The 26,028-nt window shown below is 48.1% G+C and overlaps 1 protein-coding gene across 3 annotated transcripts in view; it reads left to right on the forward strand.

The window, feature by feature from the left end:
- The window catches only part of SIPA1L3 (signal induced proliferation associated 1 like 3), a 714,921-nt gene that overhangs the window by 321,867 nt on the left and 367,026 nt on the right, over window positions 1-26,028 (forward strand). For all 3 annotated transcript variants that reach the window (XM_086938267.1, XM_086938268.1, XM_086938269.1), the window contains exon 9: window positions 20,727-21,303. In XM_086938267.1, the coding sequence (XP_086794393.1) occupies window positions 20,727-21,303 (577 nt within the window). The remainder of the gene's footprint in view (window positions 1-20,726; window positions 21,304-26,028) is intronic.

The raw sequence follows: 26,028 nt of genomic DNA on the forward strand, positions 1-26,028 counted from the left end.
CACATCATTGTGCATTTTGTGTTAGGAGGGGCAGGACAATAAACTCAGCATGGGGAGTGAAGAGATTCTGCGTCGGCTCAACATCCTGTGATTCTGAGCTTTCATTGACGTTCAGCCATGCTGAACAGCAGATGTGCTACTATACAACATGGCTAAAAGACAATAGCTCGGGCATTGCTGAGAACTATTGGCTTTGACAGTGCTTGTTTTATATTGACTTCCTGATTGCTGACTTGAAGATATTCTCTATCCTAGCCACGTGCAGAGATATTTGACTCTATCTCTCCTCTTGCTGAGTACATCTGGAAGTGTCAATGTCTACTTGTTTCAAGTCTCGCTTTACTCCTAATTACCTAATCTGTGAGGTAGAGGAGACTGGAGAAAACGTTTTACTAAATGACATAAAAAACGCCAATCAATGCTTCATAAATATTCAAGACACCAAAGCACCCACATTTCATAATAATTTGGAGGCCTTGGTGTTTGATTCTGTGTTTGTCTGCTTAGAGTAAACATGTGGTAAATTAACACATTTCTGAACTTTCCTACAATTGGAGCCTGAATAAATTGTGTGACTTGCCACATTGTCTAGATAGGTGGAGTGGTGTCCAATTCAAACAGGCCCGCCAAAACTTCTCTGTGCATCACAAATAGGATCTCAGTTTTGTCACTGTTCTTGCAGGGTCACTTCTGAGCCAGCCATCCATTGTTTTGCAGAAGTGAGATAATTATTGAAGTATCTTCAGTTTTCCATATGAATAAACATGATTTTGGAGGAAAGGAAAGGTGTTCATGTTTGTACTTCCACAGTTAATGTACAGTGGTACCTAATTTGAGGAAAGTTAAATTTGAGTTATTGTGATATAAGGAGACGCATGTCTGCCAGGGTAGATATGTTATGTTATGTTATGGGTTTTATAGAGCGCGCAGCTGCTCCAGCAAAGGGGCGTCCCGGCGCTGATCCTAAACAAAACACAACAGACACAGAAAATCGGAATTTTTAAGGAAACAGAAAAGTTTTGATGGCCTTCCTAAATTGGTACAGATCATTAATTTCTCGCAAGTTGGAAGGGAGGGCATTCCAGAGCTTGGCTGCCAGATAACGGAAAGAGCGTCCCCCAGCTCTAGCACGATTGAAACGGGGGATTTCAACCAGATTCTGGTTGGCTGAGCGAAGGGCTCGCGTAGGCACATACATCCTTAGGAGGGGTTTTAACATTCTAGGATTAGGATGTTTTAAGATTTTAAAGGAGATGCATAGCGCTTTAAATTGTATTCGTTGGGCTACTGGGAGCCAGTGTAGCTTACGAATAGTGTTAGAGGTAGAACTAAAGCGGGGCAGGCCTACTACAGCTCTTGCAGCTGTGTTCTGGACGCACCCTATTACATTTTCTCTACTGGTACACGTCCGAGGGTCTGAGATGATGCAGATATGTTTGTTGCTAACAGCCTGCCGATCAATGGTAAAGATCATTAACCTCATATCTGCTTCGAACGTTCAGCACCCAGTGCTGAACGTTCGAATAACGAGCGCTGGCTCGACGGCCAACGATCGTGCTTCATTGGGGAGGTAGCGCTCGTGACGACCGTTGGCAGCACTTAAGGGGTTAAACCCATTGTAGGAGTGTGGAGTATGTAGTAATGTAGTAAGGCTGGTTAGGCTTCACTATGTAATACTCTCACAATACCCTAAAGATGGCCCTTGGATCCACGCTAATAAATCCTTAGATCAGTTCTGGTAGTATGGCAAAGGGCAGCCAGGCTTTACTAGATGAACATGTGTTAAGCATTTCAGAGTGATAAGTAATTAACACAACTCGAAAGAAATACAACACCAATTTATACAAATAAAGAGGTGTTTTATGTAAATTTAGATACCAAAACTAGGTCAATCTGATAAGTATAACCAGAGTTATGGATTTTAGAACGAAAAATAAATCTGTGCAAATCAGTACGGCAAAACTTTACCATTAAGGTCAATGGTAAAAAGCATTAGTGGCAATCGTTCACTTGCAGGTCCATTTACATGGAACCCATTGGCGGCTAAGGTGAGGTGGGTCTCAGGAACAAGCCAGTTTGATATTACCTGGCTCGAGAGGCCGGGGTGCAGAGTTGTACCTCCTGTCCTTGGTGCTGAAGAGGGTGCAGCGGTTTCACCGCGTAAACGCTGCTGGTGAGGGAATGGGTGCAAAAAGTCAACAACGGGGCCACTGCTGTGGTCGATTTGAAGGTGCTGCGGAATTTCCTCATGTTGCAGCATCGAGTAAAGGTGGTAGTAGCCGGATTGGCCACTAACCAACCTTGGCAGCGGGAGGATCAGCTAGAAGTTATTTCGATGTTTAGGAGCCCTTGGCTTCCTTGGTCTCTTGCTAAGAGTGGCTGGATTTTCCTTCCTTTACCCTTTTTCCCTTTCTGCTGGGGCCTAAATCTCCTACCCTTAGGGACAGGACCTCTAGGATCCTTGGGTTGGGCGGCACCCTGGGTGACCACAAATCCTGGAATCAGACTATCCTCTGGAATGTCAATGCCTAGGATACAATCTAGGGGGAGGTCAGGACTGACAACCACCCTATGCTAGTTAAGGGTACCCCCCTCTTTTTAGGGGCACTAAGGCTGCAGGTCTGTTTGTGACCGCCCCTGCTTCTCCTGACACATACTGGTCTGAGGACACTAACCTGTCAACCACCATGGTATGACTGGCACTTGTGTTTCTCAGGGGAGTGGTGGGGATCTCATTCATCTGAGTGCAGTGGAAATGCACACTACCACCCTCAGGGATCATCAGCTTGCCACCTGAACTTTCTTCCCAGTTAAAAGCTATGAGGCTCTGACCATCTGGAGTGACCTCACCAAAGACTACACTGGCAAGCCTAGTGTTAACCTTTCGGGGCAGGCTGCATCCCCTCTGTAGTGCCCTGCTGTTTGCAGTCAAAGCACAGCCTATTGTCCAAGAGTATATTTAGCCCTAGTCCCCCCTTACTGCGTACCATAGATGTGGTCGGGACTGGCCATCAACAAGCCTTGGTAGCTGTAAGGTTAGCAAGAAGTTATTTTGACATCCGGAGGTCCAGGGGAATGCGGTAGCTGCCTAAAACTTGCTGGAGGTAAGGACGGCGTTTCCCGCAATGCATTGGACCATCTACTTCTGGACGATCCTTTAGAGGGCCTGATGGCCAGCGATACTTTGGTTCTGTTATGATGATTTTTTTTTACCTGTGGACTGCAGGGGACTGGTGCCACTAGTCTAAGGTAGTCTGGGGTTGCCTTTGGCTCTCAAAGGGATTCCTCTGTCTGGGGGAACCAGTCTTTGGTACAGGACGAGTCAGTAATACAGTATCAGCATGATTGCCACAGGTGTATCACACCTTTACTTTGTGCAAGTCCTGTTGTCACAGACTCTGGTTTCTTCTTTCTCCTCTGTGGCAATTCGAATCAAGACTGAGGTTCTGTTCCCAGGGGTACCCCTTAAATCATATATTTAGGGGCATTAGGGGTGTGGGTGAAAGTACCCAATGGGCTACTAACCCCAACAGCTAATCTGCCCCTGAGGTGACCACATCTGGGGGTGCGTGTCACATTTTGCACCCAGAAACCTCTATTCTGTCACTTTTACAAAAATGGCAGAAGCCTTTCTTATCTGTACAGACAAGGTAGCCCACTCCAGGGGTGTAGCTAGCCTGCATAATTTTTTCACCTGTCCAGTGCAAATGTGGCAAGGGGAAGGCTGGTGTACCTCCTTTGGGACACAGCCTGAATGCATATCAGAGGCAGTGTAAGCTTTGAAGTTCACCACCTTGAAGTGTCACTTCACTAGCCATCCTGTCAGGGAGGGAGGTGTCACTTCCTTCCTGATTAGGCCTTTCTTTCTGACTCCTGGTGAGTTCACACCTCCTGGTAGAGGGTCAGATTCTTATCTTGGCAGCAGAAGTTGCGGGCTAACAGCCAGAGCACAGGTAAGGCACAGGCAGCCAGGTGGCCAACCTCCAAGGTAGCCACCTGGGTGCATGCCACACTGACTCTGACAAGAGACTCATGTCCGATGTGATGAGGCAAGTTTTTTGATACCAAACATGACATATTTCAACAGTACCATAATGGAGCTGACAACCTCAGGGGTGCCTGGGTGCCAGCCCATAGCTATTCTATGGATCACTTATAATAGCCCTTTATTGAAAAGACTACTATAGGGGAATATAGGCTTGCACTTGTGTCCACACATAGCTCACTTTCCCCTGACCTCCTCCCGTTCTGCCGCAGCAGTACGCCAATTGAGCGGAGGGCGTATTTCTGGGATTTGCTAGTCGGGCTCGCACTCGCAGCATTTTTGGGTTTGTTAGTCATTTAGACCCATGCCATGGGAGGCGCGCAGCAGACCGTGCTGAGGTTTGCTTTTGACAGCTTTTAATTCACTTGTTTCACTCGTTTTTAAGACTGCTATGCTGCTTTTTTATCTGCCTTTCTATGTGCATTTGCAAAGGGCTTGGGGACTGTTTGGGGCCACCATTGCAACTTTGGGGCTCATACTTTACCCCTGTTTTCAGCCGGGGCTCATCCTCACTTTCAGCTGGTCTCCGCCCCGATCCGCCACGGCACGACGCTTATTGAGCGGAGGGCGTGTTTCTGGGATCAGCTGGTCAGGCTTGCACTCGCGGCATTTCCAGGTTTGTTAGTCATTTAAACTTATGCCCTGGCGAGCGGGCGCGCTGTTGGCGTGCCAAAGGCAAGGCCGTCTGCGCCCCTCCACACCTGGCCGCCTCCAGACGCCAGACACGCTGGTGGTTTCACCAGAGGTACGGTCACCTACTTTATGGCGGATCTATTCTCTAGTCGGAGGGGCTAAGCCCTTTCAGACACTCTCCATGTACCACTCTGGAGGGGCCTTTCTGCAGTTTACAATGTGGCTTTAATTCCTGGACGTCCCCTATACCCCCGGTCCCTCTCCTAGCACTAGTCCTAAAGTAAAACTTCTCAGTCTAAACTGTCGGTCCTTAGTTAAACACTTTGCAGATGTTTACGACTTGATACAGGATGAAGCCCCGGATGTCCTCTTTTTAACCGAGACTTGGCTGTCCGATGACAGCATGGCCGAACCAGGTCTGGCTCTTCCTTCAGGCTTCAGTAATAAGACGCTCAACTGAAAGTCTATAGGGGGCGGTATTGCAGTGATTTTCGAGTCATCTTACTACTGCAACTTCGTGAGGGAGTCCCTGGTTGGGTGCAAAGCAGCACGCTTTGGGATTTCTTTTATTGCCAATTACACTGACAGGCTCACTGATCTACCGCCCACCAGTGCCGTCCAAAGAGTTGGGAGTGGCCAATTTCAATATCTTTGGGGATTTGAATTTGCATTTGGACAATCCTCAGGATGCTGACATGGGTAACTTTTTGGCTGACTTGGCGGCATGTCAGCTATCTCAATTGGGCCAAGGTCCTACGCACTCTGCAGGCCATTTATTGGACCCAGTTTTTTCTAATCTTGCCTCCCTGACTGTACACTCCCCCTCCCCTATGTGCTGGTCTGATCACTATCTTATTACGATGACACTCTCTGGGGTTGTGCCCACGAGTAGGATGTCTCAGAAGCACTTACTCAGGCGCCCCTGGCATAAACTTGACATCGCTCATTTCCAAAGCAGCCTCTCTACAACTTTACCCTGTTTTCCTGCTGACTCAGAATCTGCCGAAAAATCATTGTCGGACTGGATTCTTGGCGCCCTGGACTCTCTAATTCCAGTAATGTGGTCTAAAAGCTGCAGTACCAAAGCAAGTCCTTGGTACAATGCTAAGCTTACCTCCATGCGCAAAGAGTGATAAAGGCTGGAGAGAACATGGAGAAGGGACTATGACCCTAACCTGAAGAGGCCCTATCAGACAGCGATCAAGCAATATCATAGGTCTATCCAGTCGGAACAGGCAACCTACTATGCGGAGGAGATAAAGAGCAATGCTAATCCATCTAAAAGTATCTTTTCGATACTGAAAGAGCTGAAATCATTGACGCCCGGGATGCTACCCTGATATCATCAGATGAGCAATGTGACACTCTAGCCTCTTTTTTTCTAGAGAAGATGGAGAAAATCTGTAAATCTTTCCCCCAGGCTGCGTCTGACCACTTTTCCTCCAGTCTCCCAAGAGAAGCTGTCCTTGCTATGCAGCAAAGTCAAGTCTGGTTCCTCGACAGACCCTCTCAAGCCGGCCTATTCTATGAAAGTTCTACCTGTGCTCATTCCATCGTTGAGCCAGGTGTTAATTTATCTCTCTCTATGGCTGTTGTCCTGAGCCCCTGGAAAGATGCTAGGGTTGTTCCCTTGCAAAAAAAAACAACAAACTGGACGCTGCCAAACCAGAGAGTTTCTGCCCTATCTCCCTCCTTCCTTGGGTCTCCAAGATCTCTGAGGCCTATGTCAATACCATCTTGATGAAAATAATATACTAGACCCCTCTCAGAATGGCTTTCCTCCTAGTCACAGCACAGAATCTGCTCTTCTTGCTGTGACCAAACATCTGAGATGGGCCTTGGATGAGAGTCGTACATCAGCACAAATTTTATTAGATCTCAGTGCCGCGTTCGACACGGTTTCCCACCAGATCCTGCTGAGACGGCTGGAAGAGGTGGGCATAGTGGGCTCTGCTCTGGATTGGTTTGCTTCCTTTCTTTCTGAGAGGACCTTCCAGGTAGCCGCCTCCCCCTTTGTTTCCAAAGTTCATGCTACCAAACAGGGGGTGACGCAGGGCTCACCTTTGAGCCCTGCCCTCTTCAATTTGTATGTTCAAACACTGGCGACGGTCGCTAAGAACAGAGGGCTCACGATCGTATCGTATGCAGACGATAATCAGTTGGCACTCACACTCTCCAATGACATCACTCGGGACGCTTGTAAGTTTCGGAGCGATCTCGAGGCCATCGCGGAGTGGATGACTGCCAACTGTCTCCAGCTTAACGCCAGTACGTCCGAGTACTGCTGGTAGGGAGAGACTGAGCTGTGGAGTGAGCATTGGTGGCTTGCCACGTTGGGGCTGGCACCTGCCTCTAAACAGGTGGTAAAAAACCTAGGTGTTTGGATCGATACCGCCCTTAGCTTTCGGACCCAAACCAAGAAGGTGGCAGGGGCCTGTTTTGGGATACTGAGGGGGCTCAAACCATTGTTAGGTTTTTGATCCCCCTATTAGGCAGGTCATTGTCTAGGCTTTGATTCTGTCAAGACTGGACTATGCCAGTTCTCTTTATCTGGTGGCAGCAAGTCTGAAATTGTCAGATTGCAAAGGGTCCAGAATGCGGTGGCTCAAACTCTCCTTGGCTTACAGAGGAGATGTACCACATCTAGTGCCATTCGTTGTCTTCATTGGCAGCCTGTGGCAAAACGCTTAGAATTCAAGGCTCTATGTATTCTATTTAAAGTCCTGAACTTCTCTTCCCCAGTATTTTGACCAATTTGCATACATTCTACATCCCTTCCTGCCAACTTCGTTCTATGGGACAGCATCTAGTGGTTGTCCCTCGGATGAAGAGGGTCCGTGCTGGAGGGCGCTCCTTCCGTGTTTTGGCTTCGAAACTTTGGAATGCGCTCCCTACTTCCATCTGCAGCCTAAAGAACTATTTGACATTCCATAAAGCTATGATTCAAAAAGGGGGTGGTGATGAACAGAGTGTCTGAATTAAGCAGACCACTCTTACCCAGTCAAGAGATCAGGGCTTGATCCATCACCGTTATTTAGCTCACTGCATCACCCCAGTTCAGAACCTGGCTATATGCAAATTAGTCTGACCCAGTGCCTCATGGGAACAGGGCAGACCAAACTACCAAGCCAATTCTTCACCCGGAAAGGAGACAAGCTTCCGGGGACCGGTTTCTGGCATTTCAGCCGTCGTCGGCCCGGCTTGCTTGAATCCTGGTGGTGCAGTGAGCAAGGGACTCATGTCTGAGTATACCCTGCCACACTTGTGGTGGCCAAAAACGATTCAAAAAGGGGGTAGTGATGAACAGAGTGTCTGAATTAAGCAGACCACTCTTACCCAGTCAAGAGATCAGAGCTTGATCCATCACCGTTATTTAGCTCACTGCATCACCCCAGTTCAGAACCTGGCTATATGCAAATTAGTCTGACCCAGTGCCTCATGGGAACAGGGCAGACCAAACTAGTTTGGTCTGCCCTGTTCCCGTGATGCACTGGGCCAGGGACAGACTAATTTGCATATAGCCAGGTTCTGAGCTGGGATGGCGCAGTGAGCTAAAAAACGGTGATGGATCAAGCCCTGATCTGTTGACTGGGTATGAGTGTTCTGTTTAATTCAGATACTCTGTCCATCACCAACCCCTTTTCTGAATAGTTTTGTCCACCATAAGCGTGGAAGGGTATACTCAGATGTGAGTCCCTTGCTCATTGCACCATCAGGATTCAAGCAAACCGGGCCGAAGACAGCTGTAATGCCAGAAACCGGTCCCCTGAAGCTTGTTTCCTTCCCAGTATAAGAATTGGCTTGGTAGTTTGGTCTGCCCTGTTCCCATGATGCACTGGGCCAGGGACAGATTAATTTGCATATAGCCAGGTTCTGAGCTGGGATGGTGCAGTGAGCTAAAAAACTGTGATGGATCAAGCCCTGATCTGTTGACTGGGTATGAGTGTTCTGTTTAATCCAGATACTCTGTCCATCACCACCCCCTTTTCTGAATAGTTTTGTCCACCATAAGCGTGGAAGGGTATACTCAGATGTGAGTCCCTTGCTCATTGCACCATCAGGATTCAAGCAAGCCGGGCCGAAGACGGCTGTAATGCCAGAAACCGGTCCCCGGAAGCTTGTTTCCTTCCCAGTGTAAGAATTGGCTTGGTAGTTTGGTCTGCCCTGTTCCCATGATGCACTGGGCCAGGGACAGACTAATTTGCATATAGCCGGGTTCTGAGCTGGGATGGTGCAGTGAGCTAAAAAACGGTGATGGATCAAGCCCTGATCTGTTGACTGGGTATGAGTGTTCTGTTTAATTCAGATACTCTGTCCATCACCATCCCCTTTTCTGAATCATTCCATAAAGCTGTCAAAACGTTCCTCTTTCCTCTAATGTAGGCTCTTTCCTTGCTACTAGCTGTGCAGTTTACTGCCATCAGCGCCGGGGCACCCCTTTGCTGGGGCAGCCATGTGCTTTACAAGTGCATATAACATAATACCATATAACATAACACCTTTAATATAATACACCCCACCTCCTGGGCCTTCCTTAAGGGTGACTGGCATATATTAAAAATAGTGCTTTAAACATGCCACACATGCTGAGTGCAAAATAGAGTTTGAGCAGTTTGCCATACTCCTACAGTCTGCAATGGCAGGACTGCAGACATGTGTTTACCTGGGTCGCTCAGGGTGGCACAAGCAGTGCTTCAGTCACTGATGAACCCTTTAACTCCCATACCCTGGGTACCATTCATACCATTTACCAGAGACTTATATGGGGATGAAAGTTCTTGCCAGTTGGAGTTGCCAAGTCCCATGTATCTGTTTTAGGGAGAGAACACTGGCACTGGGGTCCTGGTTATCAGGCTTCATTGTACTGTCTGAGTTGAAAACTAGCATCTAGTAGTCCAAATGGGAGCACAACTCCATATTACTCGCATGTTTTTCCTTTAGATGGAAAGTTCAGTCCGCTTTCATTTGCTGCGAATTGGGACAGAGCCCATTTGTTTGAGTTTTCTTTTCATCAAGGTTTTAGAAACTTGTATTGCACTCAGCCACTATTCATATTTTTTCAGCTATTACTGTGCTCTCTGGCACATTGAATCTTTATTTAATTCACATCTTAATTCCCTCTTGGGGCATAGTACTGCAGTGATATGCAGTTACATTAGTGGAAACTGCTGATAACACTACAAGATTTGTAATTCTTTTATTGGTTATAATACATCATTAGGTTTGGATTTCGACTGAATTGCACTGTGCAGTCTCTTAATTCCTTCTCATAAAAATTTTGGGAGAGCTCCAAAACCAGCTTGACAGTGTGAGCTAGAAAAAAGCTTCTTGCCCTGGTGCAATTAAAGTCATCCAATAAAAGCTTGCAAGTACATAGACTTGCACTTTAGTTTATTTGTTGTGATCTGTGACTATGCGGTTTTGATGGTCTGGTCAGCCGCAAGTACTTATAAAAATTGCCATTTAAAGAAAACGCAGGCATACTGCTTTGTGTCCCAGAGACTGTTAGAATTGGGGGTCTCTGGTTGACGCAAGTATTCACTTGTGACAAGCAGGGACCCTCTCCTCTAAGTCAGGGCGAAGGATGACCCCTTAGAATTACCCTTGCTCACCCTCTAGGTGCGTGGCGTGAGCAGCCAAGGCTATTCTTCAGGCGTTATGGAGTTAAGCACTTCTAATAACACACACAGTAAAATGTACCAATCCCCCCCCAAATGGACACCAGGAAGGTATTAAATGCATTCAGCGCAGTGAAAGCGGAACACTCTATCGCGGCTCACGCATCCGGCGTGAGCACTCGTACGCGGCATACACTTCGCCTGAAAGAAGAGGAGCGTACCGCTGTGAGTCTCGGGTGCGAGGCGCACAGGTCCCTCTGGATCAGTGAAATGCCCCGGTCGCTCTCTCACCTGCGGTGCGCTTCCAGCAGGAAGGCGGGTGGCTGGGAGGGCCGGCGTGCCAGGGTGGGAGCGCTCAGTCTTACTCACGTTTTGCAGGAGTGGAAGCGGCTGATGCGAAAAGGGGAAATAAAACGTTGCGGGCCCCTAGCCCGGTGTGGATCTTTCCGACGGCTTTGCTTCCTTCGGGGTGTGGACGAGTCATGCACGGTCAGTGCGACTCGTTCACCTCAGGGATGCTGTTGGGTCTTTGATGACAACGGGTGCGGGCACACAGGCAGGCGCGGCCCTCGACCCCCAGTACGACGGTACGGGGGTCTCTACAAAGGGGGAGGCGCGGCCTGCAAACACCCTGGGACAATGAAGCGAGGACGGCAGGGCACGGTCCGTGCAGGCTGCGGGCTGCGAGTCCTGGCGTAGATCACGACCTCAAGAGGAATTCCGGCGGGAAGGGCGAGAGCGCTTCAGCGCGCTCCTATTGACAGGCGGGGGCAGAGGAGCAGGCAGCCTAGCGTGGGGGCTGAGAGCGAGTCCGATCGGAGCGAGGCTCTCAAGGGTGAACAGGCAGGCAAGCTCCCGAGTGCCACAGCCCTAGGAGGGGGCGATGAGGGGCGCAGTCTTACTCCGGCGGGAGGCACACACACGGCTCGAGGTTCAAAGACGAGCAAAGGCACCAAGGACCCACTAGTCCTGGGGTTCAGTTCAGGGGGCAAGCTCAATCAAGCCCTTGGAGAATGTTTCAAAGCACAATCTTCAAAGTCTTCTCAAAGTCTTTTCCTCTCCTTCCACAGCAAGGCAATCAGCAGGCCAGTCCTTCCAGCTTCTTCTTCTCCTTCTAGTTGGGCAGAGGTTCTTTGTGGAAAACAGGATTCTGATTGACAAGGAGCAGGGCTCCTACTTTTATACAGTATTTCTTTTCTTTTCAGGCCAGGGGGGCCTTTGCATAGTCCATTTCAGTTTTGAATCACTCTGTTGTGCAGTTCCTGGCTTTTCCTTTCAGTGTGAGGGGCAGGCACATCAGACGCTCCACCGGAGGTGGAGCCAGCATTGTGTGGACAGGGGCAGCCAGGAGTACCTTGTTGACAGTGCTTCCCCTCTCCTGGGCCAGGTGTCGGGCTGTGTCATCAGTCGCTCCCCACCGGGCGGAGCCAGCATTGTGGTGGCAGAGCACAGCCCTATTCAGAGTCCAGGGGCACTCCCACCAAGATGTAATCCTTGCATTCACCACCTGTCATCCACCAGCCCTGTCACTCACATAACCCAGACAGTCAGATACACATCCTAGCAGAGGCGGGCTGAAATGGTTAGGCAAGCAAATGCTAGCTTTCTAAAAGTAGCATTTGCAAACACAGGATATTAAAATAAACTTTACTAAAAGATGTATTTTAATATTAGTTCAGGCATACTAAACTTGACTTTCTAACATGTTCCCTGAGCCTGCTGGGATTATAGGGTGTAATAATTCCAGCAGCCCATCTTGGCCTAAGAGAACCGGTAGCCTTACAATAGTGAAAAACGAGCTTGGCTGTAATTCACTATTAGGACATGCCACACACATCAGGCTTGTCCTACCTTACACTTACAATGCACCCTGCCCTAGGGCCTACCATAGGGGTGACTAATATGAAGTTAAGGGAAGGTTTAGAGGCTGGCAAGTGTGTGCACTTGCCCAGCCAGCATGACAGTACCAGACTGCAAGCAGGTTCTGCAATGGCAAACCCTAGACACATTTTCACAGGCGGCTTCTGTGGGTGGCGCAACCAGCGCTGCAGGCCCACCAGCAGCATTGGCATTTACAATCCCTGGCACTCCTGGTGCACTTTACTGGGGACTGACAGTAAATCCAATGAACCAATCATGGAAATCAATCACATATACACTTTACATAGGGAGCACTTGCACTGCGGCACAGATTGGCCGTGGCGCAGTGCCCTGAGCGGCGGACACCAGCAAAAACATCCGAGGCACATCAGCAAAAAGTGGGAGGGAAACTCACGCCAAGGTGCCAGGTCTAACACGTGTCCCCTCCAGCCGAAATGTGGGGAGAACTACCCTTCCCCAGGGAGTTCCTCATCACTAAGGCGGAAATACCTGGACAGACCGTCAGCATTGGTGTGATCTGTGCCAGGGCGGTGTCCCACCGTGAAGTCCATACCCTGTAGGGAGATGGACCACCTCAACAGTTTTGGGTTCTCACCCCTCGTTTGCATCAACCATCTGAGGGGCCTGTGGTCTGTCTGAACCCGGAAGTGAGACCCAAACAAGTAGGGTCTTAGCTTCTTCAGTGCCCAGACCACAGCAAAAGCTTCTCGCTCTATTGCACTCCACCTGCTTTCCTGGTGAAGTAACCTCCTACTGATGAAGGCTACAGGGTGGTCCCAGTCCTCCTCAGTCATCTGTGAGAGAACAGCCCCTACACCATGCTCTGAAGCGTCTGTTTGCACTAGAAATTCCTTGGAGAAATCAGGAGCCAAGAGCACGGGCACCGTGCACATGGCAGTTTTCAGGGTGTCAAAAGCCTTCTGACAGGTGTCAGTCCAGATCACATTCCTGGGCTGCTTCTTAGAAGTCAGCTCTGTCAAGGGGGTACCAATAGTTCCATAGCCCTTGACAAATCTCCTGTAGTACCCAGTGAGCCCCAGGAAGGCTCTCACTGCAGTCTGGGTCTTGGGGGGTTCCCAAGCCAGGATGGTCTCAATTTTGGGTTGCAAGGGTGCCACCTTGCCACTCCCCACTTGGTGTCCCAAGTACAGCACTGAACCCTGCCCAATCTGGCCCTTGCTTGCCTTGATTGTGAGGCCTGCCTTGTGCAGGGCCATCAACACTTCCCAGAGGTGTCGCAGGTGTTCTGGCCAGGTGCCACTGAACACTGCAATGTCATCCAGGTAGGCGGCACTGAACTCATCCAGCCCAACCAACACCTGGTTGACCGACCTCTGAAAGGTGGCAGGGGCATTCTTCATTCCAAATGGCATAACCCGGAACTGGAAATGCCCATCTGGTGTAGAGAATGCTGACCTCTCTTTTGCCCCATCGGTCAAGGCGATCTGCCAGTACCCAGACGTTAAATCAAACGTGCTGAGGAACCGGGCAGCCCCTAGCCGATCAATGAGCTCATCAGCTCTGGGGATAGGGTGCTCGTCAGTCTTCGTGACTGAATTGATTCCTCTGTAGTCCACACAGAACCGGAGTTCAGGTGCGGCTCCCTGCGCAGCAGCCTTTGGGACCAAGACCACAGGGCTGGACCAAGGACTGCTGGAGGACTAAACCACCCTAAGAGCAAGCATTTTGGAGACCTCCTCCTTGATGCAGGCTCTGACCCTGTCAGTTACTCTGTAGGCCTTATGCTTCAAAGGTAAGCTGTCTCCTGTGCCACATCATGGACGCACCAATCTGTAACACCAGGAACCAGGGAGAACAGATCTGGAAACTGCCCCAGCAATTGGCGGCAGTCTTCCAGTTGCTCAGGCGTCGGGGTGGGTGAGAGGTTAACTCCATCCACTGACCCATCTTTCTCAGAGGCTACCAAGAGGTCAGGAAGAGGCTCAGACTCCTCCTCCATTCCATCATCAGTTGCCAACAACATGCCCAATTCGGACCTTTCTAAGTGGGGCTTAAGGCGGTTAACATGTAGGACCCTCAAAGGGTTCCTGGGAGACTGCATGTCCACCAAGTAGGTTACAAGACTCTTGCGCTCCACAACCTCAAAAGGACCTGTCCTCTTATCCTGAAGTGCACAAGGCTCCACTGGGGCCAAGACCCACAACTTTTGTCCAGGTTGAAGCTCTACCAGAGTGGCATTCTGGTCGTACCACCGCTTCATCTCTTCCTGGCTGGCTTCCAGATTTGCCTCAGCAAGTTGCCTGAATCGCCTGGTTTGGTTTCTGAAGGCCAGCATGTAACTGTATACACTCTGGGGAGGTTTCCTGGGAGATTGCTCCCAGCCTTCCTTTACCAAACTCAAAGGTCCTCTCACTGGGTGACCATACAGCAGTTCAAAGAGGCTGAACCCTAGGGAATTCTGTGGCACCTCACAGTATGCAAAGAGAAGGCATGGCAAGAGGACGTCCCACTTACGCCTCATTGGACCTTCCAGGCCCATGATCATGCCTTTTAGGGTTCGGTTGAATCTCTCAACCAACCCATTTCCTTGGGGATGGTAAGGGGTGGTGAACTTGTATGTTACACCACACTCTTGCCAAAGAGATTTCATATACTTGGATATGAAATTGGTCCCCCTGTTACTCACCACCTCTAGAGGGAATCCCACTCGTGAGAAAATTCCCATCAGCGCCCGTCCCACCACGGGGGCCGTCACTGTCTCCTCAGAGGGATGGCTTCAGGCTACCGGGTGGCATGGTCCACCAAGACCACTATGAACCTGTTGCCCATGGCTGTCTTGGGGTCCAGAGGCCCAACAATGTCAATACCCACTGGCTGGAATGGTGTACCGACCACGGGGAAGGGTTGCAGAGGAGCCTTGTGCTTCCCTCCACTCTTACCACTTGCCTGGCAAGTCTGACAGGTCCTACAGTAAGCATCAGAGTTCTTGTGCATTTGGGGCTAGTAAAAGTGGGTGACAAGCCTGTCATAGGTCTTGTCCATCCCCAAATGTCCTGCTAAAGGCACATCATGAGCCAGCCCCAGTAGGAAGGCTCTGAACTTCTGGGGTACCACCAGCCCACGGGCTGACCCAGGTTCAGCAACCTTAGGCTCGGAGTACAGGAGGTCATTCTCTCAGTGCACATAATGTGTTCCAGACTGAACACCATTGGCCTGGTCTGCAGCCTGCTGCCGCAGACCCACGAGAGAAGGGCATTCTTTCTGCTCCCTGCAGAATTCCTCCCTGAAGGGCCTCCTTCTTGCTGCCAATGGGTCAGCTCAGGCAGGTCCCCCAGTTCAGCAATCTGTTCCCCTGTAGGCTCCAGGGCATCCCCCTCAAGGTCTGCTCCCTCCTGGACCGTGGGAACTTCAGGGGCCGGTTTCCCGCGCCTTCTCCCTAAGGCCGGTTCCTGGGCCTCTCCTTCAGGCCCCAGGATCTCTTGAGCACCCCTACTGGCTGCCATTGACTGGGTGGTCACGCACGCCCAGTCAGGCAGACCCACCATCCTCAGGTGGATCGTCTTCTCCACCTTTTCCCAAGGGGAGTATTCCAAGTCATTCCCTAGCAAACAGTCTACAGGCATGGCTTTCCTCACACAGACCTGCAGAGTACCAGAGACCGCACCCACTCGAAGGGAACTTGAGCCATTGAACACTGACTCTCTGAATTATCAGCATTGATAACCCTACAGTAGGCATGGGGTACAACCTGCTCTTGAGACACCAGGTGCTGCCTCACTGCAGTCACACTGCCTCCTGTATCTCTGAGAGCCTCAGCTTTCTTACCATTGATGGTCACCACCTGCCCATATTTCTTAGTGTTAGAGGGCAGGTAGTTCTCAGGGACCATCTCACTGTCTCCTAGAGAGACTAGGGTCATCTGGACAGGATCTCCACCCCCGGGGACGACTACTTCTTCCCCCAAATCAACACTAGCTACTTGCCGGGGTGGAGCACCAGTGGGTGCTGGTTTACCAAACAGGGGACACTTGGGGTCAGAGGCAATGTGACCCGGGTCACCACACCTGAAACAATTGAAGGGCCCCTTTGGAACAGGCCTACCTGTCGGGGCCCTGGTCTGCTTTGGGGGTGGGGGAGGCTGAGAACCTCTCTGCTGGTTCCCTTGGGAATTACTTTGGGGGCCTCGCTGGAACCCTCTTTGTTTACCCCTGTCCCCCCCACTCTTCTGCTGGGGACCCTGCCCACCCTTGGCTGAGTCTCCCACTGGACCCTGGTGGACCCTGGTGCTGAGCCAGCTGTCCGCCTCCTCAGCAAGCTTCCTCGGGTTGGACAGCTTGCTATCAATCAGGTGCTGGCGCAGCTCAGGAAAACAGTGATCAGAGAAGTGCTCCCATGCAATTAAATCAAGAAGCCCTTGAAAATCATTTACTTTACTACCCTTTACCCATCCATCCAGTGCTCTGCAGAAACCGGTCACATACTCCACATACGTACTCCCAGGACGCTTTTCACTCTTCCTGAACTTCTGTCTGTACATTTCAGGGGTAAGCCCATACCTGGTCATTAAGGCCTCTTTCATGCGGGGATAGGAACTTTGTCCTCCAGTGGGCAAATCTAGGAGGGTGTCCCGCCCTTCGCTAAGGAACCTCCCCCACAACCCCGCTCCCCAATCCTTGTCAGGGACCTGGTGGGAGGACATGGCTACCTCATATGCCCTAAACTACTGTCCTATGTCATCCCCCTTAAAGAATTCCTTAACTACATCTTTGTGTATGTACACCATGGACTCTACCTGCACCGGCGTTGTACTGCCACCAGAAGGAGTTGTTCCCAAACCTCTCAGCTCCAACTCCTTCAATCTCAGGTCATGCTCCATTTGGCGTTGCTGCGCCTCCATGGCCAATCTTTGCTTGTCCATCTCCATTTGTCCAGCTAACTTTGCCATCTCCATTGCATGGGCCCTGTCTGCTGCCCTGTCTGCCAGCTCCTCTGGTGACAGGCCTCTGCTGGTCTCCAAAATGCTATCTGGTGGTACGATATCCACCGCATTCTGTGGGTCTCTTGACTCTTTAAAGGCTCTCAGCGCCCTGATGTATTGGCCTTTCTTTTTGCACCCATTGTGTGCAACTCTGAACTTTACACAGTAGCCTTTCAATTGCTCTACTTTGTAGCCCTCCAGTCCTCTGTGTTCCCAATCTACATCTTCAATTCCAGAGATCTCAGAGAGTGCTCTTCCAGCAGGGAGTGAGCCAGGCATGGTTTCAGCAATGGCAGATGTCTCAACAAAATTTAAAAAAAATGGAAATCTGTGGCTGCGTTATAGGTCTGCTCTCACTATGTGGTGATCAGCAATTCACTGTATGTAAACTACAAATGCAAATTCGCAAATCCTTTCCGCTGTGTCCAATGTTAGAATTGGGGGTCTCTGGTTGGCGCAAGTATTCACTTGTGACAAGCAGGGACCCTCTCCTTTAAGTCAGGGCGAAGGATGACCCCTTAGAATTACCCTTGCTCACCCTCTAGGTGCGTGGCGTGAGCAGCCAAGGCTATTCTTCAGGCGTTATGGAGTTAAGCACTTGTAATAACACACAGTAAAATGTACCAATCCCCCCACAAATGGACACCAGGCAGGTATTATATATAAAAATACGTTCCTTGTTGTAAAAAAAAATATATATATATAAGTAGATCAGACTTATCACAAGACCAATAACGTTTTTATATGCCACCAGATTGTAATTGGGCAAGCTTCTCTTAGTTACAATTCAAAGTAAAAAGGGGTTTCTTGTCAGTTTGCTTCCACAGCAGTTCTCTCCGTTCCTTCGTGATACTCCAACCAGTGCTCCCTTCTTGCTCCTCTAGGGACGCACGGCCAGTCTTTGGTCGTCTGAGCTCTTTGCAGCGCTTCCGTGCATTCAGCGCGGTGAAAGCGGAACACTCTATCGCGGCTCACGCATCCGGCGTGAGCACTCGTACGCGGCGTACACTTCGCCAGAAAGAAGAGGAGCGTACTGCTGTGAGTCTAGGGTGCGAGGCGCACGGGTCCCTCTGGATCAGTGAAATGCCCCGATCGCTCTCACCTGCAGTGCGCTTCGAGCAGGAAGGCGGGTGACTGGGAGGGCCGGCGTGCCAGGGTGGGAGCGCTCAGTCTTACTCACGTTTTGCAGGAGCGGAAGTGGCTGATGTGAAAAGGGGAAATCAAACGTTGCGGGCCCCTAGCCGGTGTGGATCTTTCCGACGGCTTTGATTGCTTTGGGGTGTGAACGAGTCGTGCACGGTCAGTGCGACTCGTTCAGCTCAGGGATGCTGTGGGGTCTTTGATGACAGCGGGTGCGGGCACACAGGCAGGCGCGGCCCTCGACCCCCAGTACGACGGTACGGGGGTCTCGACGGTACGGGGGTCTCCACAAAGGGGGCGGCGAGGCCTGCAAACACTCTGGGACAATGAAGCAGGGACCGCAGGGCACGGTCTGTGCGGGCTGCGGGTCCCGGCGTAGATCACGATCTCAAGAGGAATTCCGGCGGGAGGGGCGAGAGCGCTTCAGGGCGCTCCTATTGACAGGCGGGAGCAGAGAGCGACTCCGAACGGAGCGAGGCTCTCACGGGTGAACAGGCAGGCAAGCTCCCGAGTGCCACAGCCCTAGGAGGGAGCGATGAGGGGCGCAGTCTTACGCCGGCGGGAGGCACACACGGCTCGAGGTTCAAAGACGAGCAAAGGCACCAAGAACCCACTAGTCCTGGGGTTCAGTTCAGGGGGCAAGCTCAATCAAGCCCTTGGAGAATGTTTCAAAGCACAAGTCTACAAAGTCTTCTCAAAGTCTTTTCCTCTCCTTCCTCAGCAAGGCAATCAGCAGGCCAGTCCTTCCAGCTTCTTCTTCTCCTTCTAGTTGGGCAGAGGTTCGTTGTGGGAAACAGGATTCTGATTTACAAGGAGCAGGGCTCCTACTTTTATACAGTCTTTTCAGGCCGGGGGGGGCCTTTGCATAGTCCATTTCAGTTTTGAATCACTCGGTTGTGCAGTTCCTGGCTTTTCCTTTCAGTGTAAGGGGCAGGCACATCAGACGCTCCACAGGAGGTGGAGCCAGCATTGTGTGAACAGGGGCAGCCAGGAGTACCTTGTTGACAGTGCTTCGCCTCTCCTGGGCCAGGTGTCGGGCTGTGTCATCAGTCGCTCCCCAGGGGGCGGAGCCAGCATTGTGGTGGCAGAGCACAGCCCTATTCAGAGTCCAGGGGCACTCCCACCTCCCACCAAGGTGTAATCCTTGCATTCACCACCTGTCATTCACCAGCCCTGTCACTCACATAACTCAGACAGTCAGATACACATCCTAGCAGAGGCGGGCTGAAATGGTTAGGCAAGCAAATGCTAGCTTTATAAAAGTAGCATTTGCAAACACAGGATAATAAAATAAACTTTACTAAAAGATGTATTTTAATTTTTCTGAGTTCAGGCATACTAAACTTGACTTCCTACCGTGGTCCCTGAGCCTGCTGGGATTATAGGGTGTAATAATTCCAGCAGCCCATCTTGGCCTAAGAAAACCGGTAGCCTTACAATAGTGAAAAACGAACTTGGCTGTAATTCACTATTAGGACATGCCACACACATCAGGTTTGTCCTACCTTACACTTACAATGCACCCTGCCCTAGGGCCTACCATAGGGGTGACTAATATGAAGTTAAGGGAAGGTTTAGAGGCTGGCAAGTGTGTGCACTTGCCCAGCCAGCATGACAGTACCAGACTGCAAGCAGGTTCTGCAATGGCAAACCCTAGACACATTTTCACAGGCTGCTTCTGTGGGTGGCGCAACCAGCGCTGCAGGCCCACCAGCAGCATTGGCATTTACAAGCCCAGGCACTCCTGATGCACTTTACAGGGGACTGACAGTAAATCCAATGAACCAATCATGGAAATCAATCACATATACACTTTACATAGAGAGCACTTGCACTGCGGCACGGATTGGCCGTGGCGCAGTGCCCTGAGCGGCAGACACCAGCAAAAACATCTGAGGCACATCAGCAAAAAGTGGAAGGGAAACTCACGCCACGGTGCCAGGTCTAACAGAGACCATTATCAATTTAATTTTCTAACCACTACCCAGCAGACCTGGACATGATTAGAGTGAATGTATGCAAAAAGTTAGCAAAGGAATAGAAGTAGAAATAACGGATGAGCTTGACTTGAATGTTCAATTTATTTTTCCTTAAACACATTGTATATGTTAAGGAACACATTTATCTTAAACAGTACTACACACTCCGCTAAAAGCTGATTAGCATGTGTTGTATTTTCCAAAGATTGATTTCTCAAAACAGCAGTAATTTTGGCTACAAATCTCTCTGCTTGCCATTTCCAGGAATGATGCAAAGTTTGGCTAATTATGCTTCGGAATTTCTGTGCTTTAAGAATACTGTGATCAAAACTGTGCTCCTTTCTCTACATTATGGTGCATGGCTTTCAGTTCTCTCTGCTTAATAAATTATCATTAACATTGGATGTTAGTCTGATGTAGTTTGTGGTGATTCAAGATAACATTGTACTGGTACATGACTGATCTTAATGATTCTTCTTTTCATTCTAAAGCGTGGCTGTGACTAGATCCAAAGATGCCCCACCATTCGGACCTCCAATACCAAATGGAGTTATGTTTCACAAGTCTGATGTCTTCAGAGACTTTCTTCTGGCCAAGGTGATAAATGCCGAACATGCAGCTCACAAGTCAGACAAATTTCATACCATGGCAACACGAACGCGGCAGGAGTATCTCAAGGATCTGGCTGAAAACAGTGTCACCAACACACCAATAGATTCCACTGGAAAGTTCAATCTCATATCCCTAACATCAAAAAAGAAAGAAAAGACAAAGGCTCGGGTTGGGGCAGAACTCTACAGCAATGGAGCAATCGCTTGGCATGTTACAACTCAAGATTTTGCACAAGGTGTAGAAATTCAATGCATCTTGGGAATCTCCAATGAATTTATAGTCTTGATTGAGCGAGGCACCAAGGAAGTGGTTTTCAATTGCTTCTGTGGGGATGTGATTGGATGGACCCCAGATAATCAGACTATCAAAATCTTCTATGGAAGGGGAGATCACATTTTTGTCCGAGCCTCAGATGGCAGCGCTGAGGATATCAATGAAATTGTGCAGAGGTTAAAGGTAAGGTGTAGCACTGATTCTCATTTATGCAAATGTAATTTGGGTTGAACCTATGAAAACTATTTTATGGTAGATCTCAAAACTCTTAATTATTTCCACTTATTTAAGGGTGAGAAAACTCACTTGTCCAATTTGAACTCAAATTGTCATGCTGTTAAAAAATTATTATACAAGTAACTATAGAGTATTTGTTGCTGGATGAACATCAATTCTTCTAAACTTTCCCCTCCCTTTCTTCCTTTGTGTTGTGGCTTTTATTGTGGGATGTACAGATCACTTACATTTGAATGTCCACAGAAACGTTTCTTAAGAAGTCTTAAAGCAGCAGTACTACCAAAAGAAAAAGAAAAATCCCTTATTCCTAATATAATTTATTTATTCACAAATTCTTTTTTGTGTCTTTTACCCAACTATGAAGCTGATACTCTGGGAAATCCTTTTCTAAACCCTTTTTGCTGTGCCAGGAAGTTGTATGCACCCAACAGCTCACTACTAGTTTTTTTGATGTTGTGCTGACATTTCCTCAAACATTTTCCATGCAATATGTATTGGAATGCCTCAGTGTGCCAATAAAGGTTTATTGCGAAGATACACAATTAGTTGTAATCTACATTTGTCACAACAGGCTTTCTCAAACTGATCAAGTAGACTTTAGACCTAAATACAGCAGGGTATTTGGTTGGGCTAGGCCTGTAACCGATTTCAGTAACTGCTGTATTTGTTCTTTCGGGACAGCAGCAGGAACTGGCAATCTTTCACAGGTCAGGTGCGTCAGTCTACCTTGCATGAAAGGTGCTAGCATTAAAGCAAGTCAAAGACAAGACTGATCAGAGCATTTTGACCGCATCTTGTCTGACTGGGACAATGTGGTGGCAAGCTGTCATTTAGTAACCCAAGATCTTTAAAATGCCACAGCTTGTCGGAGAAGAAATGAGTAGTAGTTTGAATAATCTGGAACCCATATTTATCTGCATATCAAGAAGAAGCAGTTTTGAATTTCTGTAGTACTTTTCAGTCTTGAGAAAACAAAGACCGACAGATGAGATCCTTAACATTTTAATCCAGTAGCAGACCCATTGATGGTCTATACTGCTAATAAAAGGAGAGCGCCACATTTTCCCCTGATCGTGATCCCTAATAGGGATTATAAGGTGATGTATGCCAGTATCAAATACTCACTATCCGAGGTCCCTGGCTATAATAATGGTTAAGTCTACAAATAATTTGCTTTGTTCTTATTGTGTCCTTTGGGAAATAATAGGAAATCGATGGGTTATGTGCCTGAGGCACTGATTAAGAGGAAAAGGAAAGTGGTTTAGTCTGATTATGATGCTTAGATCAGGTACTGGCAATGCCAGGAGGGCTGACTTTCATATGCTGCACCCTGCACTCTCACAGACACACCACTCACCCTGCATTCATTTGGGTCGAATCTTTAAGTTTGGTGTACTAGGAATATGAGAAAGCACAAAGAAAGAATATCTGCCCCCTCTGGTTTGATGGAACATTGGTACAGTTAAGTGTGCATGAGCAGAGCATAAACCATGTGAGAGGGCATGGTGGACTGAAGCATACAGCTGAGATGCTCAGGACAGGTGGCAGCAAGTGCCCAATGCACTGTGCACAGCATCTTAAACAAAGTCTCTTTATTCACTGGTAACCAGTGGAGGAAGCCCATCTGGAAAGTGACCAACATGGCAGCTATGTTTTGCACGATAGATAAATATTTGGTAAGCTTAGCAAGATGACATTCTTATAATCAAAACAGGATGCAAAGGTTACCTGGGTCACTGACCATCTTCAACAGCGAGGCAAGGAACAATTTTACTTATGAACTTTAAAAGGAAGTAACATGTGTCAATGATCTTATTGACATGCGGACAGAAGGTAGGATTGTATTGATAGTGATACCAACATTTTTGGTCACAGTATTGGGTTAGGAGAGGGCCAAGAACCAGTGATTAACAAGCGGAGGTCCAGGTCCAAGGTTTTCCTAGAACCAGCACCTTTGTTACAAAATTCCCCAAAACACGCAATAACTCTTAACCAACATCTAGTTTTTTACTTTAAAAAAAAGTATTTTAATTTAAGCACAACCACATTTTAAGCCTAGTATTACAAATGTAGTCAATGAATTTGAGACCTCTACCACCCGACCTTGGGAACTGTGTCAAAGATATCTTAGTGTTAACCTGTGCATAGACCCTCCCTATGACTTTCGTTAGTAGATGTTCTCCCTATTATAGCTGTCACCAGGTTCTCAATGTAAAGCCACTTTCCTGTTGTATTTCTCAGGCAGTTCGTAGAGTAAGCCTACCTCCATGTGCATTTATTAAAGAATTCACTTCGTAAAACCTTTCTGTCCAGAGTTGATTGGGTGTGGGGAAGGTGGTGGCTGGGGGTGCTGGGCACGTTGTATGTTATAAACTTCGATATGAGCAGCACTAGAAGATAACACACTATAAATCCACATCCAACCAGTGGTTTCTCTGTTCTTTAAGAGACAACTAATCTGTAATCCAATCTGTTTCAAAATCTGAAATATTTACAAGCTTTCAAGCAGAATTACATACTGGAAGCCCTCTCCTTTAGAGGCCTTACAGACTATCCTGGGTGCAGATCACACCTCCTAAAGAAATATCGCAGGAGGCAACTAACTGTGTAAATGTAGTTTGCTCCAGTTATCTGTGTGCTACTAGGAGACATTTTGTGCACCAGCAGGCTCTAACTCTAAAAACCAGCAATGCCCCTGTCTGGGTCGATTACAATACACAAAGCTTTACATGATCAGCAAAGTTAGGCCTACAGGCTTTAGGTCACAATATAAAATGAGTGGGCTACCACCATTGTCCCAACTTTTAGAAAACAAATAAAGTAAACCTGCTGGCTTTCACATTAACATAAACATGTCCATGTGGTCACAGTCCAGAGGAACCTATCAAATATTTTAGATTTTTAGGGGGGCCCAAAGTCTACGTTGACATGAATTGAAATCTTCTTGTGGAGATACCAAGCATTAGCTCTTGTGACCAAATCAAAAAGAGACCTCTGAACTCCGCCTATTACGACTGTCTGAGTTCACCATCGAAAAAACCCTTACTGTTGTATTTGTCGTATGGTTCAAAATGCAAAGCCTCTTCCTGTGGTGTTTGTCACAAATATATCCCTTCCTATTGTATTTGATGCAGGTTTCACAATATAAAACCCCTCACTATTGCTTTTGTTGAAGAATTCACCAGGTAAAACCCTTAGCTATCTGCATTTGTTAGAAGGTTCACAAACTAAAGCCCTTCTCATGATGATTGGCAAGGAGTTATCCATGTTCAACCCCTTCCTACTGTATTTGTCTCAAAGCTCTCAATATAAAACCCTTTTCGATTGCATTTGAAAAGGCCTTTCCAGGAGGTCCCATGGCAGCTAGAAGTTACTATCTCCAATTCTGATAGTGTGGTATTTCACCTCTGGGGTCCTATGGGCTCCGTACCAAGTGAACGTTGTAACACTTGTATCCAGGATAATTAGGCGGTGTAGTTCATAGTGGATTTATGTAGATGCTGTGAAGTAGTACTTTTTAACCTCCTGGCCTCCAGTGATATAAACTTGCCAACATGGAAAATTAATTTTATGAGGGCAATGGCTTGTGCAAGGAGGATGGATGAGCTTTGAAGTCTTTTGTTGCAGTACCTTACATTGTCTTCCTCAATAACAACCTTGTTCTTTGGCCGGTCATTTCCTTTGTTCCGAAGGTATGCCGAGAATTTCATATGAAAGAAAGAGGTTGTACTTCTTTTAAAGCGTGGGTCCCGTGCTTCAACAGAAACACATTATACAATATGTATGTTTCAAAAGTTTTACTATTTTTACTTTGAAAGAACAGTAAACCACAGGCTGATTTTGAGCATTTGTGTGTTTCTTATAGTGGTGTTAAATCAGCGGGTATAGCCACTATTTCTTTTTAGGAGTTGTTTATATTGCACAAAGCTAACACCAGACTTTAGGGAAGTGCTTTATATAATTAAGTTATCACCTGTTGTCATGTGTGATTTATAAAAGAAAGAGCAGACCCTTAAAGAAGCAACTTATAGAATTAACTATTGTTCTGAATTCACATAAGTCGGCATTAAAAACATTTTTGTGAATTATAGAATGTAAAAGCGTCAAGTTAAGTACTGTGTATACCAGTCTCTTGCAGTTTTTATCATGAGAGGGATATGGACTCCTGCATTTCCAAATTCTCTGACATAAGACTAGTAAAGGCTCAGCGTCAATGCTTTCTCAAAGATATGTACCTATCTCTGACATTTGATAGGGGGACCTTGAGGGCTACTCTGTTTTCATCAACTATTACTTTCCAGACACATCTCTTAAAAAGATGTGGCTTATGGCCATGAAATGGTGCTACAACTAATGTCCTTGAAATTTGGAGGATACGCTGTCAAACCTCCTCCTAGCAGTTGAACCTTTGTAAAAAAAAATTCCAAACAGTTGAGAACCAGGGACAGCACGAAGATAAAGTAGGAAAAAAGTTACCTCTAACGTGATTCTAGTGTGGTTATATTTGTTGTCCAAGATAAAAAATAACCATAACCACCCACACAGCACAGACACCATCCTCTCTCTCTCTTTCCTTCTCCCTCTCTCTTAACGTCTCCCTCTCTCTTTCTTTACCTCTCCCTACCACTCCCTCTCCCTCCCTCTCTCCCTCTCTCCCTCTCTCCCTCCCTC

Source organism: Lissotriton vulgaris, chromosome 9, assembly GCF_964263255.1.
Source record: "Lissotriton vulgaris chromosome 9, aLisVul1.2, whole genome shotgun sequence".
Lineage (NCBI taxonomy): Eukaryota > Metazoa > Chordata > Amphibia > Caudata > Salamandridae > Lissotriton > Lissotriton vulgaris.